Source organism: Lithobates pipiens, unplaced genomic scaffold (genome assembly GCF_037356315.1).
Source record: "Lithobates pipiens isolate NorthernLeopardFrog02 unplaced genomic scaffold, aLitPip1_a1.2 Scaffold_28, whole genome shotgun sequence".
Lineage (NCBI taxonomy): Eukaryota > Metazoa > Chordata > Amphibia > Anura > Ranidae > Lithobates > Lithobates pipiens.
In genome coordinates this window covers 70093461-70114005 of record NW_027507789.1, presented here as the reverse complement: position 1 = coordinate 70114005, position 20545 = coordinate 70093461, and the positions used below count along the sequence as shown (strand labels likewise).

The 20545-nt window shown below is 43.5% G+C and overlaps 1 protein-coding gene across 11 annotated transcripts in view; it reads right to left on the bottom strand.

The window, feature by feature from the left end:
• The window catches only part of SRCIN1 (SRC kinase signaling inhibitor 1), a 942827-nt gene that overhangs the window by 362240 nt on the left and 560042 nt on the right, over nucleotides 1–20545 (bottom strand). For 5 of the 11 annotated variants that reach the window (XM_077459382.1, XM_077459389.1, XM_077459386.1 and 2 more), the window contains exon 5: nucleotides 16687–16719. The exons of the other annotated variants lie outside the window; for them this stretch is intronic. In XM_077459382.1, coding sequence (XP_077315508.1) covers nucleotides 16687–16719 — 33 coding nt within the window. The remainder of the gene's footprint in view (nucleotides 1–16686; nucleotides 16720–20545) is intronic. 11 annotated transcript variants of the gene reach the window in all.

Below are 20545 nucleotides of genomic sequence, written 5' to 3'. Positions count from 1 at the left end.
TGTCCTGCTGCAGAACCCAAGTTCGTTTCAGCTTGAGTACACGAACAGATGGTCGGACATTCTCCTTCAGGATCTCTTGGTAGACAGCAGAATTCATAGTTCCTTTTATCACGGCAAGTCTTCCAGGTCCTGAAGCAGCAAAACAGCCCCAGACCATCACACTACCACCACCATATTTTACTGTTGGTATAATGTTCTTTTTATGAAATGCAGTGTTTCTTCTACTCCAGATATACTTGGACACACACCTTCCAAAGAGTTCCACTTTTGTCTCATCGGTCCACAGAATGTTGTCCCAAAAGTCTTGGGGATCATCAAGATGTGTTGTGGAGAAATTGAGACGAGCTTTGATGTTCTTTTTGCTCAGCAGTGGTTTTCTCCTTGGAACTCTGCCATGCAGGCCATTTTTGCCCAGTCTTTTCCTGATGGTGGAGGCATGAACGCTGACCTTAACTGAGGCAAGTGAGGCCTGCAGTTCCTTGGACGTTGTTGTGGGGTCTTTTGTGACCTCTTAGATGAGTCGTCGCTGCGCTCTTGGGGTAATTTTGGGCGGCCGGCCACTCCTGGGAAGGTTCACCACTGTTCCATGTCTTCACCATTTGTGGATAATGGCTCTCACTGTGGTTCGCTGGATTCCCAAAGCTTTGGAAATGGCTTTATAACCCTTTCCAGACTGATAGATCTCAATTACTTTCTTTCTCAATTGTTCCTGAATTTCTTTGGGTCTCGGCATAATGTGTAGCTTTTAAGGATCTTCTGGTGGACCTTACTGCGTCAAGCAGCTCCTATTTAAGTGATGCCTTGATTGTGAACAGGTGTGGCAATAATCAGGCCTGGGTGTGGCTAGAGAAATTGAACTCAGGTGTGGACAACCACAGTTATAGTATGTTTTAACAAGGGGGGCAATCACTTTTTCACACAGGGCCATGATGGTTTGGATTTTTTTTCACCTTTAATAATAAACACCTTCATTTACAAATTGCATTTTGTGTTTACTTGTGTTGTCCTTGACTATTGTTTAAATTGGTTTGATGTTCCGAAACACTTAAGTGTGACAAACATGCAAAGGAACAGGAAATGAGGAAGGGGGCAAACACTTTTTCACACCACTGTATAGTAGGTGGTTTCTCAAATTTGAAAATACACATTAGGAGGTACATATAAAAGCAGCAAATGTGGCATTCCAAACATTCACAGCAGGCAAATCTTCCAGGTGCATGTGTTTTAAATGACAGTGATTGACTCACCATCAGTGATTGTTTGGTGCAAGTCACATTCACCGATTTATAAATATGCTCCCAAATTAATGTCCATTCCAAGTTTTAAAAGCAGTGTTCTTTTCAACGTCTGCCTTTATATTTATGAGACTTTAGGCCCCACTAGGGTTGCCACCTCATCCCTTTAAAACTGAACACATATCAATTACACAGGTTGTGTGGCTGATTAAGGTGGTAATTAACCGCTTGCCAACCCAGCCACCGCAGTTGTACTTCGGCAACATGGCTCAGCTGCGCAAATCGGCGTCATGTTACATTGCTTCCAATTGTGGCCACAAGGGGTGCACGCGCCCCCCGGCTCTCCCACGGATTTGATGCGAGTTCCCGACGGTCGCAATCCCCACCAGGCTCCAGCAGTCACCCAGGGCACACGGAGAACTGGAATCTGTGCGTTTAAACACAGTTTCTGGTTCTCTGAGGGGAGTAGAGACAAACCGCCTGTTCATACAAAGCATGAACAGCAATCTGTCATCTCTCCTACACAGTCCCCCTCCCCCTTTGGTTAGAACACACACTAGGGTACACAGTTAACCCCTTGATCGCCCCTAGTGTTAATCCCCTCCCTACCAGTGATATTTTTACAGTAATCAATGCATTTTTATAGCAATGATTATAACTGCCAATGGTCCCAAAAAATTGTCAAAATTGTCAGGCATGTCTGCCATGATGTCACAGCCCCAAAAAACTAGTAAGAAAAAATTAATAATAAAAAAGCCACAAAACTATCCCCTATTTTGTAGGCATGTTTTACATTTTTCTGATGGAACCAATTCCTATCGGGAAAACCGTTCTTCTGTATGCTGTTTCGACGTACCAAAAACGCATGCTCTAAAGCAAGTATGAGACAGAAGCACTTGATGCAAGGTACAACATGAATAGTTCCAAAGTAAAGCATCATTTTTTTTGGAGATGCCAAAGTCAGAGGGGGTAGATTTACTAAAGGCAAATAAACTGTGCATTTTGCAAGTGCTCCCCAGAGCTTAGATAAAGGGGGCATTGATGGTTTCAAGAAACCATTAGATAAGCACCTGAATGGCCGCAACATACAGAGATATACAATGTAATACTGACATATAAATCACACACAGAGGTTGGACTTGATGGACTTGGGTCTTTTTTCAACCTCACCTACTATGTAACTATGTAATAACCCTAAATTTGAGTAATTAGAGTAATCATGTTTGGATATACAGTCAGTGATGTCTAAAAAGCATCTACTGGTTCTTGGACAGAACCCCCACCGTCCCTAAAATTCAACATATAAGGACCCAACTATAGAAAAACACATGGGAATGGCAATCAATATCCAAATAGCTAGGCTACAGTCCACCATGTCTGGGGTATAATAAATTCATGCTCTGTATCATAGACATAGCTACGGAGCAAATGAAAAAGAAAGGTGAGATTGCGCTATGGATTGGGCCAAAATACAGTGGGTATGAGCTGCCTCTACCATATATCTCTTCCCAAATAGGGTGAATTAAACTGGTGAAAAAAGAAAAAGTAGACTTGGCGCTATACCTTTAAGGCATGAGATATCACAAACTTTGAATAATATAGTGCTCCTTCTATCTTAATATGCCTACTAAATCTGGGAGTAAATCAGTTGAATAATTAAATTAAAAATTAAATTAAAAGTTAAATATCTCAGAGTGTAAAATCCCCTGATGTTGGGGTTAAAACTAATGTAATATTGTCAAATGTGATGGTGGTGACTGGGGTGCAGAAGAAAAAAGGAAAAAAAAAAAACAAGCGTTTATACTTTCGATCAATATATGTGCATGTAAATGTATACAAATTTAAAAATAACACAACAAAAACTTACATAGAAGTGCATATAACAAAAATGTGAAACTGTCTGAACAACCAGTATACATGTGATTAGTATCAATAGTGCTTAAATAAAAAGTTTATAATCCGAATAAAAGTCCCAAAGAATGTTGAAAGTGACTTGTGCAGGAAATGTATAACCACTTTTAAAGAGCTCCCCAGTACGTGTTTCCAGTGCAAAGTAATGATATCGCCCTCACCGGATACCCTGCCCCTGCAGGGGTGGATTTGCCTTCACAGTGTAAGCCCCTGTGTCACTGCCTGGTGTTTCCCTGGGAGGTTTGTTTTTCATCAGCTGGGAATGCCTCATATAAGTTTTCAATGAAAGAGGAATATCCATAGTGTAAAAAGTTTCCACAGGGTGTTTATTAAAAAAGGAAATTTACTCACATTTAACAATATGTTAAAATCGCCAAAGAATTAAAACAGCCGCCGGCTGCTACAGCTTGTTGAGGAGAGTGTGTGACCTATGGCCACGTCCTACACGTTTCATCAGCACAACGTCATCTGGAGCGGCCATATTAGTGCACCTCTCCGTTTATATTGGGTGCAGTGTTCTACCTTGCATACGCGGAACAAAAAAGGGAACGCCACTCTCATTACTCAAAACTGCGTAAGTATGAGCGATTACCCACTGCGTAAACAAATAGAAAAAATGCATGGAACACTGCATCCCACATTATATCATATTGGTCATACCTGCTATCACTGCTATTGAAAGAAGAACCCCGTGCTGGGAACTTACATTAAAGAGGAAGTAAACCCTGATGAGTTTACTTCCTCTTTCATTCCCTGCAAAGGCAAAGCATAATGGACTACTATGCATGCATTATGTGTCACTTACCTGACACAGGAGCCAGCGAAGTCGCCGCTGTCCCCTGTAGTCCGCCGCATCCATCTTGTTGGTGGGGTATCGCAGCTCCGCCGCTGTCATTCGGCGAAGCCGCGATGACGTCACTCCCACGCATGCGCACGGGAGCCGACACGCGCGGCAGCTCCGTCGCTGAGAATGTCGCGCTCAGTGCGCCTGCGCGTCGCTGTCTACGGCGCATGCGCCTTAGACAGCGGTGCCCGTTTTCGGGCAAATATCTCCTAAACCATATAGGTTTAGGAGATATTGCTTGGACCTACAGGTAAGCCTTAATCTAGGCTTACCTGTAGGTCAAAGTGGTTTGTAAGGGTTTACAACCACTTTAAGTCCCCTGTGTCGCAAGGTAGATTCCTGCAATCAGTGACAGGTACCAAATCTGTGTAGACCTAAATGGCTATAACTAAAATTGAATATAAATAAATACAAAAAATAGATAGCATGCAATCACAATACAAATAGAGAATATAACTTTTAAATAAGAACCAAGGATGAAAATAATAGTAAAAATGGAATATGAAAAATAATGAAAAAAAAAAAAATAATGAAAAAAATGTGGATAGAAATGAAATAAATGTCCAGATTGTTTTAGACGAGATTTATGCCATGAAACCAGATCCCCAAAGGGGCCGGTTGTAATGGAGTAATTATAAAAAATTATACAATAACTACAATTAAAAATGAGATGTAAAATATATAATATATGTATTGTATATTTTATATCACATTTTAATTAAATTTTTTAATGGTTATCTGCCTGAAGTAGGTTATTAGCAGCCGTCTCTTTTCTAAAAGTGTTTGTTTCCAGTCTTCTCTCTGTAAGTCTGATCGAAAGGTGGAAGGAATGAAATTTCCCTTGAATCAGCCACAAAGGTAAAACTTGGTAAAGTGGTCCCACAACCATACTACACGATCGCCTCTACAGAAGACACACTGAATGGCATTAATTGCGGCATTATCAGCCAAATTGCAGGAGGGATAAGAGTCCACTTAGGGCAAACTTTATATATATGCCACTTCCCTATAGTGTGTCCTTTTGGCAATAAATCAAAGACTGAAATCTGAATGGTGTTGAACATTTTGTACTCTTATACTGCCCACCACGATCAATATGCAGCCCTCTACACAGATATATACTGTTAATATCAATCAGTGTAGAAATTATATTGCGGCCTTTGCTGTGATAGGGCAACAATTCAACACCGTGTATTTCTGTTGGCACCTGTGATTTACTGAGTTAAACAATTGGAAAAAAGAAAAAAATAATTCTCCAGCCCAACTACAGGCAAAGATGTTATGAGCTACCAAACCATTCCTTTTCCACCACTTGTTGTGGCAAGCAGCGGTGGGGACTCAGTAAAGCGGCTTCACAACCACACTATATGATCGCCCCTATAGAAGGCACATTGAACGGGCAGTAACTGTGGTACAATTACATAGTTGCATAGTTAGTGAGGTTGAATAAAGACACCAGTCCATCCAGTTCAGCCTGAGTGTCTACAATTGTCCCGATCCCTGTACATTGCATACTCACATCGGTCCCTACCCTCAAGGAGCCCACAATCCAAGGTCCCCATTCATATACTAGGGCCAATTTTGGACAGAAGCCAATTAACCTACCTGCATGTCTTTGGAGTGTGGGAGGAAACCCACACAGGCACAGGGAGAACATGCAAACTCCAGGCAGATAGTGTCATGGTTGGGATTCGAACCAGCGACCCGTTTTACTGCTAGATGAGAGTGCTAACCACTACACCACTGTGCTGCCCATCCGATCATGTGTAGACAATTCCGAAGGACAAAGTGCCACGCATGTTCAGAACATATTACGAGACAAAATCTATTGGCTACGGCCCTCTTTATAGTCCCGTCGTAGGTGTTCTACGTCACCGTGTTCTGAGCGATCGGCTTTTCTGACAACTTTGTGCGACCATGTTTATGCAAGACAAGTTTGGGCCAAAATCCGTCTGAAAAAATCAGACGGATTTTGTAGTCGGAGTTTCTGACCGTGTGTATGGGGCATTAAAGTGGTATTAAACCCCCCCCCCCCCCAAAAAAAAATGTTTTAATATAATGCAGTTTACTGATTCTTAAATGTTGTGACACACTTCTGGTCTAAAGCTGACCATAACTGACCATACACTGGCTATTGTTATTCATCCATACAAACAGGGTAGGTGGCGGATGGTGGTATCCCCCCCCCCCCCCCCCCCACACACACACAACACACAACACACACTTTTTTTTCCCTTTTGGTATAAAGGTTTTACATAAAAGGAATAAAAGCCAACTATTGTAAGCACCCTGACAGTGGCAAATGGGTTGTCTCAACCCTCTAACTGCCAATTTTGCTGAACAGCTTGGTTTGTTAAATGAAGTTGGAAAATAAACAGATCTTACTGGTTGGATCAACAATTGAAAAGATTATACAAGAGGTAATAAATAAGCCACATCTAAAAATAGATAAGCTGAAATATATTATGTTTGTTTTTGGGTTTAATATCACTTTAGGAAGAGTTCCCATGTATTATATAAATTATTTCATTGCAATGTCTCTGGTTCATTAACCACTTCAGCCCCGGACCAATAAACAGCCTAAGGACCAGAGGTCTTTTTACAATTTCGCACTGCACTGCTTTAACTGGTAATTGCGCGGTCATGCAATGTTGTACCCAAACGAAATTTGCGCCCTTTTCTTCCCACAAAGAGCTTTCTTTTGATGGTATTTGATTGCCTCTGCGATTTTTATTTTTTGCGATATAAATGGAAAAAGACCGAAAATTTTGAGAAAAAATGATATTTTCCACTTTTTGTTATAAGAAAAATCGAATAAACTCAATTTTAGTCAAACATTTAGGGCAAAATTTATTCAGCCACATGTCTTTAGTAAAAAAAATGTCAATAAGCGTATATTTATTGGTTTGCGCAAAAGTTATAGCGTCTACAAACTAGAGTACATTTTCTGGAATTTACACAGCTTTTAATTTACGACTGCCTATCTCATTTCTTGAGGTGCTAAAATGGTAGGGCAGTACAACCCCCCCCCCCCCAAATGACCCCATTTTGGAAAGTAGACACCCCAAGGAAGTTGTGGAGAGGCATGTTGAGCCCATTTTTTTTGTCCCAAGTGATTGAATAATGACACACAAAAAAAAAAAAAGTTTACTAAAAGCTGTCACTAAATGATATATTGCTAACACATGCCATAGTAATATGTGGAATTGCACCCCAAAATATATTCTGCTGTTTCTCCCGAGTACGAGGATACCACATATGTGGGACTTTTTGGGAGTCTAGCTGCGTACGGCACCCCGAAAACCAATCACTGCCTTCAGGGTTTCGAAGGGTGCAAATTTTTGATTCCACTCCTCTATTTACTGAGAGGCATGTTGAGTCCATGAAATATTTTATATTTTGCCACAAGTTGCAGGAATTTTACATTTTTTTTTTTTTTGCACAAAGTTGTCACTAAATGATATATTGCTCACACATGCTATGGGCATAAGTCAAATTACACCCCAAAATAAATTCTGCTGCTTCTCCCGAGTACGGGGATACCACATGTGGGGGACTTTTTGGGAGCCTAGCCATGTACGGGACCCCGAAAACCAAGCACTGCCTTCCGGATTTAAATATAAAATGCTACCAAAAAAACTGTTAGCGATCACAGGGATCAGGCCTGACTCTGCGATCGCTGCAGTTATGTGTTTAGTGTTTTGTAAGTGACAGTGATCGATCGATACTGCACTTGGGTGGGCTGGGCAGAGGGGCAAAACGTAGGTGCTAGCAGGTATCTGGGCTGATCCCGCTAACAATGCGTTTTTTTGGAACCCTAAACTGCTGGGGATGCTAGTATAGATCTGATCAGATCAGATATTGATCTGTTCAGATTCTATACCACTACGGGAGGTTTATGCTTTGCATGTGGGTGTTAGCGGTACTGGCACTAACCTAGCGCTGCCTGGGGCGACGCAGACCCTGACCCTAAAACCTAATTGATCTCACCCGCCGGGTGATCAGGGGGTTAAACCTTTATTGGGTAATAAATGGTGGGTGCCCTGATGCTATAAAAAGCAAACTAACCAGAGTCATCCGTAACACTTATACGGTGATCACTGGTGAAAGGGTTAACTAGGGGCAATCAGGGGGTTCAAATTTTTATTAGGTAGTATATGGGGGGTCCCTGGCGCTATATAAAAACCTGACGGGGAACCTAAATAACTAACTGGCTAACCAGCGTCACCAGTGACCCTTATACTGTGATCGCTGGTGAAAGGGTTAACTAGGGGCAATCAGGGGGTTAAAACCATTATTGGGTAGTATATGGGGGTACCTAACGCTATAAAAACCTGGCGGTGAATCTAAAAAAATAACTAGCTACCCAACGACACTAGTGACACTAATGCAGCGATCAGAAAAACGATTGCTTAGTGACACTGGCAAAAGGGGGTGAAAGGGTTAACTAGGGGCAATAAGGGGGTTAAAACCATTATTGGGTAGTATAGCGGGGTACCTAGCGCTATAAAAACCTGGCGGTGAACCTAAAAAAATAACTAGCTACCTAGCGACACTAGCGACACTAATGCAGCGATCAGAAAAATGATCGCTTAGTGACACTGGCAAAAGGGGGTGAAAGGGTTAACTCTAGGGGCAATCAGGGGGTTAAACCTTTATTGGGGGGTGGTAGGGGGCTACCCTGGACCTAACACTAACTGCCCTGACAGTTTTTACTGTTACAACTGACACTGAATGCAGTGATCAGTAAATAAATGATCACTGCAATCAGTGACACTGTGACTGGGGGGGGGGGAATCGGGGGGCGATCGGGGGGGGGGGGGGGGGTTGTGTGCCTGTGTGTGCCTACATGTCAGTGTAGTGTTGTTGCACACTTACTTTGTCTTCTCCTCGTAGTCCGGTCAAAAAGACCGCCCCGAGGAGAATGACATCACTTCCTCCCTGCCTGTGTATACAATACACAGTGGGAGGAAGCTTCTCATTCGCCAGGAGCGATCGAGAGGGGGTGGCCAGAAACCAGCGGCCATCCCCTCATCTCGGATCGCTCCTGAAGCGAACCGGACCGCCGTATCCAGCGGGAGGGGGTCCGATCGGACCCCTCACCCGCTGGAAGGCAGGCACGTACATGTACGTGCTTGTGCCTGCTGGTGCCATTGTGATGACGTACATTGGCAATACGGCGGTGGTTAAGTGGTTAATAGCAGACCAAGGAGTAATCTGCATATGATGTAGGGTTAAGTTCACAGGCGGCAGTAAAAACAGGTGATGACTTTACCACCCCTGTGACTGTCCACCAATATTGTGACATGGCACTATCTGGAATCTGCAGCAATCTTATTTGAAAGTCAATGGGGCCATGTGCCAAGCATGGCTATGGCAGTTGCTGCACCACAGTTTAATATGGAATTTTGGGATACAAAAAAATCCCACTAAGATCAAACACAGGCATGCAGGAGGTGGCATTACAGAAAAGGCATGCAGGATCACTTTATAGAGGGGCGGTAGAGCATGACACCCTTGTGAATGAGTCCTTATAGCAGGCTTGCAAGTTAAGATACATAACTAAACTGTGTTCTGATTTAAAACCTTAGTAACACTTGGTTAAAGCTATTAGCCATAATCAGCTCCTTTCCTCCCCTGATCTCATTTTGTATAGGTCGGTTCATTAACTTAAAAAAAAAATTAAAAAAAATTTGGTATGCTTTGTAATGGAAGCCCATTTTTTATATGTCCTTATACACTGGTGTAGCACTGACTCCCGAAGAAGCGGCTGGTTTTAATGGGCTTCCATTAACAGAACACAGTCTCTCAGTAAGGAATAGAGGGTATGGGTAGGAAAGCTCAGGTACTCTTGGAACTGCTGACACTTGAATGTCTCTCTCTATGCAATCCAGGGAATAGCCATTCGCAACTGGATATTACAACTATCGGATAAATCCCCTTTTTGTGAATTTAGCAACAGACAGGTGATTCAGATAAAGCAAAGTCTCTGCCACAGACTTGGTTGAAACTGAAGGATGAAATTAAAGAACTCTCACACGGTACCAGTATCTTGCAGCCGGTCCGGAGATACCCTATGAGTGTGGATTCACCTGGTGTACTTTTCAGCTTAGATTCCAGGCTCTTGCTGAGCAGCCAGCCTTGCGCGTGACCCTCTTCTGAAGAGTACTCTCCTGGATAACTACGAAGTTGCTGGGCCTCTCCACAACCTCAGATGGCACCGGACCACCTCTGAATCCTTGTCTTAGTTTCCTTGCCTCGGGCTAGCCAGCCCTGAGACGTAAAGTCGGGTGGATCAGCACCCCAGGCCATAGGCGTTCTGGGGGCTGGTCAGGAGGACAGCCCCTTATGGCCAGGCCAAACATCCTATAGTCCAGGCAGACTGATGTGGAGGTAAAAATTTGGAATAATTATGCCCAAACCAAACTGCAGTTTAAGTGCAACTGTTAAATTTCAAAAACACATAGCGCGTGCCAGTGGCGGCCCGTCCATAGGGGGCGCCCGGGCGCCGCCCCCCCCCCCTCCCCCTCCAGGCAGTCACAAAAAAAAAAAATTGAAAAAAAATATATTTTTTTTTTTGAAATGGCCCTTTAAAAAAAAAAAAAATGAAAAAAAGTCCTTAAGTGCACTGTGTACGAGCGCCGGACACAGTGCAGCGCTGGACACAGTGCACTATGCGAAGCGCCACGTCAACGCAATCACAAGATTGCAGACGCGGCGCTTCATTTGCGGGGTTTTAACCCGCCTTGCGGCGCAACTAAAAATGCCGATCTGCATCCGCCCGGCGCCTGCTATGGGCTTGAGTGACAGACTAGTCTGTCACTTCCGGTCTTCGTCAGATCAGTGCGCCGAGCGGAGGAGCAGAGGAGTGAACTGCAGTGCACTATGAAACAAGGTAGACCGTAGATGCATTGCTGGAAATCCACAGGAGGGGGGCAGAGCTACAGGATGGATGGAGGGGGAGGCTTCACACGGGCTGTGTGTTTTGTCAAGTGCTGATCGTCAGTGCTTCTGTTTATCTCCACTGGTGTTGCTGTGTCTCGGTTTGGCAGTGTCAGTGGAGGCTCTTGTGAAACACACAGCCCATATGAAGCCTCCCCCCACCCACCCATCCCTCTGTCCCTGATTCATCCCAACCACCATCTCTCTGTCCCTGATCCATCCCACCCACCAGCTCTCTGTCCCTGATCCCTGATCCATCTCACCCACCCACCATCCTTCTGTCCCTGATCCATCCCACCTACCATCTCTCTGTCCCTGGTCCATCCCACCCACCATCTCTCTGTCCCTGATCCATCCCACCAACCATATCTCTGTCCCTGATTCCTCCCACCCACCATCTCTCTGTCCCTGATCCATCCCACCGTCCTTCTCTCCCTGATCCATACCACCCACCATCTCTCTGTCCCTGATCCATCCCACAGTCCTTCTCTCCCTGATCCATCCCACCCACCATCTCTCTGTCCCTGATCCATCCCACCGTCCTTCTCTCCCTGATCCATCCCACCCACCATCTCTCTGTCCCTGATCCATCCCACCGTCCTTCTCTCCCTGATCCATCCCACCCACCATCTCTCTGTCCCTGATCCATCCCACCGTCCTTCTCTCCCTGATCCATCCCTCCCACCATCTCTCTGTCCCTGATCCATCCCACCGTCCTTCTGTCCCTGATCCATCCCACCGTCCTTCTGTCCCTGGTCCATCCCACCCACCATCTCTCTGTCCCTGATCCATCCCACCAACCATATCTCTGTCCCTGATCCATCCCACCCACCATCTCTCTGTCCCTGATCCATCCCACCCACCATCTCTCCCTGATCCATCCCACCCACCATCTCTCTGTCCCTGATCCATCCCACCGTCCTTCTCTCCCTGATCCATCCCACCCACCATCTCTCTGTCCCTGATCCATCCCACCGTCCTTCTCTCCCTGATCCATCCCACCCACCATCTCTCTGTCCCTGATCCATCCCACCATCCTTCTCTCCCTGATCCATCCCACCTATCATCTCTCTGTCCCTGGTCCATCCCACCCACCATCTCTCTGTCCCTGATCCATCCCACCCACCATCTCTCTGTCCCTGATCCATCCCACCGTCCTTCTGTCCCTGATCCATCCCACCTATCATCTCTCTGTCCCTGGTCCATCCCACCCACCATCTCTCTGTCCCTGATCCATCCCACCGTCCTTCTGTCCCTGATCCATCCCACCTACCATCTCTCTGTCCCTGGTCCATCCCACCCACCATCTCTCTGTCCCTGGTCCATCCCACCAACCATATCTCTGTCCCTGATCTATCTCACCCACCATCTCTCTGTCCCTGATCCATCCCTCTGTCCCTGATCCCATCCCACCCACCACTGATCCAACTCCCCACCCCACCTCCATCCTTCTTTCTCTGATCATCACCATCCCTCTGATCCCACCACCAAAGGCAAACATGTAAGATATTGCATTATTGCAGTCACTAAATGTGATGACTGTATTTGTTTTATTTTATTAGGCTTTCTTGTACTTCATTGTCTGCGGTGACCTCTGCCTATTGCTGTTTCCCGAGCACCTTTTTTGTGCTTCCTGTTTTTTTTTCTCTGGTGAACGAGGAGTGTGGCTGGGCTGTCAGACATATTGATGTGTCATTAGAACCTGGTGTATAATGTAGAGCCTGGTATATGATGTACAGAGCCCTGTGTATAATGTAGAGCCTGGTATATGATGTACAGAGCCCTGTGTATAATTTAGAGCCTGGTATATGATGTACAGAGCCCTGTCTATAATGTAGAGCCTGGTATATGAAGTATAGAGCCCTGTGTATAATGTAGAGCCTTGTATATGATGTACTACAGGGGACGGAGTTGGTGGATTCTATAATGGGTGGGGCTTATGAGAAGTGGGATGGGTCAAAAGGGTGGGCGTGGTCTAGCGCCCCCCCATCTTAAAACTTCACCAGCCGCCACTGGCGCGTGCTCTTCAGGAGCCGGTGCTATACTGGAGAAATAACCAAAATTACACTTTTCACCAAAAGAAAAGACTGGTCAAACTGAAAATAAAAAAAGTTTCCATTTTACATCTTTTGTCTATAGGTTGCATAGAATATAAAATATTTTCTCAAGATAATATTTACAAGAGAAAGCCTTGGGAAAAAAAAAAAACTATATACAGCATGTATTTCTTTGCTTTTTTTTTTAAAATTAGTGATAAAAAAAAGGTATTGAGGTATCAATAAGCCCGTAACTGAAATGTAAAAAATTGCTCTGGTCTGAACCTGTTTAAAGTAGATTTTGCGGGTACAAAGGACTGAGGCATGTGTGTGCTGTGAATACAGCAAGATTAATCAGACTCTATTCAAACTATGCCCATTTAAACCCTTCTCACAGTCAGTGCAATGTGGCCATACCATCTTTTTCTGGCTGAATCAATTTTCTCCTTTGAATTCCTAGGGTCGAATCAAGTCTCACACAATACTAGCAACAGACCCCACATTTATTTATACAGTCGCATGAAAAAAGTAAGTACACCCCAAGAAAACTGTTGACTTTTTCAACATATTTAGTCAGGCAAACATGAGATCTTCATTTAAACCGATAATATACAAATTGCTCATTATATCTACAAGGCATATTCATTTTCATACTCTAAATTAATAAAAGCGCACTCCTAAATTTACCACCAATCAAATTTATGAATTTAGAATTTGAGGTTCCAGATTAGGTGTCAGTGTTTAGTGTTTAGAATCTCTTTGGGCAGGTGAGACCTTTCTCATTTAAAACCTGTCTAAAAGACCTAAGAAAGAAGGTTGTGGATAAGTCTGGCAAGCAATAAAAAAACAAACAAAAAAAAAAAAAAAAAAAACGACCACCAAATTATTTGAAAGCAATCATTCCACTAAGCATAAACGATTTAAAAGCGATGCATCTTTCAAATGACTGCTGATTTTACCATTAAGATCAACAGCACAACCATTGGTCCCTCCACACATGCCAGGGTGCTGGGTGTAATTCCTCTTCGCCCTTGTACACACAGTCGGAGAATCTGTCGGAATGAGTCTTATCGGACCGTGTCGTCAGATAATCCGACTGTGTGTGGTATACATCGGACTGATTCCGTCCGACCCAATTTTCCAACATGTTGGAAATATTTCCCGACCAACTGGGCCGGACGGACCTAATCCGATCATGTGTAGAGCATTTTCATTGGACCAAGTGCCACGCATGCTCAGATCAAATTCCTACATCAAAGCTATTGGCTACTAGCCTGAATGTAGTCCCATCGTAATGAAATTACGTCATCACGTTCTGAAAGATCGGATTTTTCGCCAACTTTGTCCGACCGTGTGTATGCAACAGTTTCGGACAAGATCCGACGGACAAAATCCGACGGGCAGAATTCAACGGATTTGGTTGTGGAAATCTCCAACCGTGTGTACAGGGGCTTACTCTTTCAGCCCCCACATCCAATCACTGGTTAAATCTTGCTGCCTTAACTAACTGCAAAATTTCCAGAATTCGACCCTTGCTGACTAACGACACCACAAAGCAACTTATTCACTCTTTGGTTTTTTTTTCCCCACCTCGACTACTGCAACTCTCTGCTTAATGGCCTACTCTTACACAGGCTATCCCACCTTCAGTCTAATATGAATGTTGCTGCTAGACTGATGCTCCTCTCTGCCAATCCCTTCACTGGCTTTCCCTACCCAACTGTATAAAAATACTAACCACAACATCGCCCCCAGCTACATCACCAACCTCATCTGCAGATATTGCCCAAATCATCCCCTACGCTCCTCTCAGGACCTCCTGCTCATAGCTCCCTTGTTACCACCTCCCATGCTTGCCTTCGGGATTTTTCCAGAGCATCTCCCATCCCCTGGTTAACCCCTTCACTGCCAGTGTCATTTACACAGGAATCAGTGCATTTGTATAGCAGTGATTGCTGTATAAATGACAATGGTCCCAAAAATGTGTCAAAAATGGCCGATGTGTCCGCCAGTCACAATAAAAAATAAAAAATAAAAAAAAAAATCGCTGATCGCCGCCATTACTAGTAAAAAAATGGCATAAAACTATCCCCTATTGGTTTTGTAAACGCTATAACGTTTGCGCAAACCAATGAATAATCGCTAAATTGCATTTTTTTTTACCAAAAATACGTAGAAGAATATGTATCAGCCTAAACTGAGGGAAAACATTTTTTTATATATATTTTTGGAGGACATTTATTATAACAAAAAGTAAAAAATAATGTGTTTTTTTTCAAAATTGTCGCTCTATTTTCTTTATTGCGCAAAAAAAAAAAAAAAACGCGGAGGTGATCAAATACCACCAAAAGAAAGCTCCATTTGTGGGGAAAAAAGGACGTCAATTTTGTTTGGGTGCCACGTCGCATGATCGTGCAATTGTCAGTTAAAGCGACACAGTGCCAAATCGCAAAGAGTGGTCTGGTCTTAAGCCAGCAAAATGGTCCGGTCTGAAAGTGGTTAAACTGAACAGTGTGTAATATAAGAATTCATCACTACATTGAAATGCACTGCAAAAATGCAGCAGGAGTTACAGCATATATTTGAAAATGCTTGCACTGCAGCGCTTTCCTTGGAATTCATAAAGACTGGTGTAGACAGATTTTGTGAAAGGGTCTCTCACGCATTCTAAAAGTGTAGAAGTGCCAAATTCATGTACCTGTCTAGAACTTGCACTTGAATTTGATTCATGCTTCGCCACTTTTTGAATGTAGGAGAGACACTTTCTGAGCCAGCTTTTCTCTCTGTGCGCCAAAAAGAGATTTGGTCTTAATTAGCTCAACTTTCACATTTTGGTGCATTCAATGTGACACCATGTAAAAGTGGTGCAGTTTAGGACTGAACTTGGCGCATGAGTCGCTGTCACAGCCAAAAGTGTGAGCACCTTTATGGGGGTAATATACAGTCATGGCCAAAAATATTGGCACCCCTGCATTTCTGACAGATAATGCATCACTTTTGCACAGAAAATTTTTCAACTACAAATGTTTAGGCATTCTCATGTTTATTTCTTTTGTTTGTATTGGTATGACACAAAAAAAGTGGAGAAACAAAGTCAAATCTGACACATTCCACGCAAAACTCCAAAAATGGACTGGACAAAACGATTGGTACCTTCTAAAAATTGGAAGAAATAATTGCATTCCAAGTTTGCGATGCTCCTGTAATTTGTAATTAAACTCACCTGAATCAATTAACAGGTGCTGACAATATAGAAATCACACCGGCATCCAGGTGAAAAATTGACTCAACCTTTCTGTTGCGTGTCTCCGTGTGCCACATGGAGCATGGAGAAGAGAAAGCTCACCAAAGAGGATTTGAGAACTAAAATTGAGGATGACAATCTCAAGGTTACAAGTCCATCTCCAGAGATCTTAAAGTGCCTGTGTCAACTGTGCGCAACATTGTCAAGAAGTTTACAACCCTGGCACTATAGCTAATCTCCCTGGACATGGACAAAAGAGAAAAAATTATAAAAGTTTGCAAGGTTTGTTCGAATGCTGGATAAAGAACCTCAATCAACTTCCAGACAAATTTAAGCTGACCTTTAGGCACACGGTGTCAGCTTGCACTATACATCACCATCTGAATAAAAAGGGACGCTATGGTAGGAGACACAGGAGGACCCCACTGCTGACACAAACATTAAATAGCCAGATTTGAGTTTGCCAAAACTTACCTGAGGAAGCCAAAATCGTTTTGGAAGAATGTGCTGTGGACAGATGAAACAAAATTACAGCTTTTTGGTAAAGTCCATCATTCTACTGTTTTCAGAAAAAGAAATTAGACATTTAAAAAAAAGGTAAGAATACAGTCCCTACAGTCAAACATGGTGGAGGTTCACTGATGTTTTGGGGTTTCTTTGCTGCTTCAGGCACTGACTGGCTTGACCATGTGCATGGCATTATGAAATCTGAAGACTACCAAAGAATTCTGAGGTGCAATGTAGGGCCCAGTGTGAGAAATTTGGGTCTCCATCAGAGGTCATGGGTCTTACAGTGGGATAATGACCCAAAGCACACTTCAAAAAGCACCCAGAAATGGTTTAAGACAAAGCACTGGAGAGCATTGAGCTGGCCAACAAGTCCAGATCCAAATCCCATAGAGCACCTGTTGGAGAGATCAAAACAGCAGTTGGGAAAAGGAACCTTTCATCGGAGAGACCTGGAGCAATTGGCAAAAAAGGTGTGGTCCAAAATTCCAGTAGAGAGGTGTAAAATTCATTGATTACAGTAAGCCATTCATTTCACTTTTTTTTTGTCCAAGGGTGTACTGCCAACTATTAAATTGAGGACAACAATTGTTTCCAATCCATTTTTGGAGTTTTGCATGGAATGTGTCAGATTTGGCTTTTCATTTCTCCACTTTCTGTCATACCAATACAAACAAAAAACAAACCAAACATGAGAATGCCTAAACATTTGTAACTGCAACAAATTTCTGTGCGAAGTGGCGCATTATCTCACAGAAATGCAGGGGTGCCAATATTTTTGGCCATGACTGTACCTGTTATGTACATTTAACCAGAGGCTTAACTAAAAAGCAAAACACAGGGACTTGATAAAGAATGTGTAGGCGCACATTTTTAAACAAAATTAGGATTTGGAAGCCTAATAGAAGCTAAAAATGTGTCCGTCTTTTTTCTGTCCATGACCCTGCTGAGAAGAGTCTTCCCTCTCTTCCTGTCCCTTTAATACATGTACAAAAAAAATGTGGGTTACAGTTGTCAATGGAACAGAAAAGGCACAAAATGGCAATAAAAATGTTTTCAAAACACAAAAACAAAAACCCTTCCTCACTATTTAAAATGCATTTTTAAATGGTTTAGTACAGAACACAGCCATGGTTTTAGATTACTGGGTTATATGCCAATACATTCAGGTGATTGGCCACTGACAAAGAAGAGCTGATTCTCAATGTTGAGCTAGCGTCCTTAGGTGATGGAGGTTTCCTTTATATTGACGGAGATTACTGGCTTCTACTAGTTTTCCTGCCTGGGTTCCTTTGAGTACCTAACTGCGGACCAGGAAAGTCATTCTTTCAGTGATTTGCACGATCTCTTAACCTTTATTGCAGGTATGGAATGCCATACATAGTATCCGGGGCCAGTTTGTTGCAAGGCCCAAGGATCCTCCGATTACTCTGAGTTCTCCCTGATCTACCTATTCCTTATACAAAAATCTTTTCTCAACTGCTATGCAGGATCAAGGTGGGGGGCATTCCAGTTATTCTTGTGGCACCAAATTGGCCCAGAAGAGCAAGGTAATCAATTGTGCTCTTCTCAGTCACAATTGCAGACTGACAGCGGTGAAAGCCGGCGGTGCGGAGGATGGTCCATGTGGACAGCTTTACCCTGGATGCCTGCATACTTAGCTGTGCCTTTTTTAATCAACCATGTGAATTTCTAAACGTTTTATCTTAATTAAATGTAACCATATTGCTACACTTAGAGGCACTTCTCTTCTCTTTTATACTCTGTAGCTCCTGCTGGATTTTTCTTCCAATCCCCTTGTGGAGGCTTCCATTTGTGGGTGGACATTTTATGGTTACACAATCTATCACATTGCTATAATTTTTTTTATATGGACTATAAACTGAAGGACTTATGAATAAATGTTTGTGGAACAAATCATTTGAGTTTCCATTATTTCTTATGGGAAAAATTGGTTTGATATAGGAGTGCTTTGGATTACAAGCATGTTTCTGGAATGAATTATGCTAGCAATCCAAGGTTTTACTGTATTTTATTATATCTTTTTCTGTGACAATACAAAAAAAGTTACACTCTGCAACGATGTAAAAGTAGCGAGTGTACAACTTGAATAACAGTGTCAATTTGTTGTCCCCTCAAAATAACTCACACAGCCGTTTAGGGCTGCAAATAACGATTATTTTCATAACTCGATTAGTTGGACGATTATTGGTTTGATTCATCGAAAAGAAGAATTATAAAAAAAAAATGAATATTATTTGAAATAAACAAAAAAATGGCATAATGAGGTTAGAAAGGGAGTTTGTTTAAACCAGGGGCCAGACCCAAAGGGGGGGGGGGGGGGGCGGTGGAATGGGCTGGGCCAAGGGACCAAACCAAAGCAGGCTGGAGGAACCAAACCAGAGTGTGGGAAGGAGAGGTGGCGGCTCAAGACAGGAGTGTAAGAGGGAGAGGTCTGTGTATTCTGAACTGAAACCAGAGATGGGGCACTATTCCTCCCAGGAATACCAATGATAGGGCACTATTCCCCCCCCCCCCCGGAACACCAATGATGGGGCACTACCCCCCCCCCCTCCTCACAGAAATACCAAAATGAATTTTTTGCCAAGTTCACTCACTGTATTAAAGTCGCTACCTTATATCGCAGCTTGGCGCTCACGTCTCTCTTTCTCTTCCCTCAAGGTAGTGGACAGGGCTAATACCCTGCTGACATCAGCGAGGAGAGAGGTGGACATGCCAGGTCACATGAGCGGCGCTATGAGAATCCAGCGGTGCTGGCTTATACACAGAGGATTGACAGGATTCAGCGGAGGTGGGACTGGCAGGGAGGAAGGTGCATGCTGTTAGCAGACCAACTAATCGATAATGCAAATCGTTGTCAACAATTTGCATTATTGATTAATCATTTCAGCCCTACAGCCATTAATGTCTAAACCTCTGGCAACAAAAGTGAATACACCCCTAATTGAAAATGTCCAAGTTGGGCCCAAAGTGTCAATATTTTGTGTGGTCACCAATATTTTTCCAACCCTTTTGGGCATGGCGTTCACCAGAGCTTCACAGGTTTACACTGGAGTTCTCTTCCTTGCCTCCATGACATCACGGAGCTGGTGGATGTTAGAGATCTTGCACTCCTCCACCTTCCATTTGAGGATGCCTCACAGATGCTCAATAGAGTTTAGGTCTGGAGACATGCTTGGCCAGTCCATCACCTTTACCCTCAGCTTCACACTCCTACCACCATGCTTGACTGTAGGCAAGACACACTTATCTTTGTACTCCTCACCTAGTTGCCGCCACGCACGCTTGACACCATCTGAACCAAATAAGGTTCCACTAATCCATGTCCTTAGTCTGCTTGTTTTCAGCAAGCCATTTGCTGGCTTTCCTGTGCATCATCTTTAGAGGAGGCTTCCTCCTGGGATGACAGCCATGCAGATCAATTTGATGCAGTGTGCGGCGTATGGTCTGAGCACTGACAAGCTGAGCCACCACCCCCCACCCCTTCAACCTCTGCAGCAATGCGGACAGTCATACATCTATTTCCCAAAGAAACCTCTGGATAGGACGCTGAGCATGTGCACTCAACTTCTTTGGTCGACCATGGTAAGGCTTGTTTCGAGTGGAACCTGTCCTGTTGAACCACTGTATGGTCTTGGCCATTATGCTGCCGGTCAGTTTTGGGGTCTTAGCAATCTTCCTGTAGCCTAGGGCATCTTTATGTACAGCAACAATTCTTTTTTTCAGATCCTCAGCGTGTTCTTTGCCATGAGGTGGCATGTTGCGCCTCCAGTGACCAGTATGAGAGAGTGAGAACAATAACACC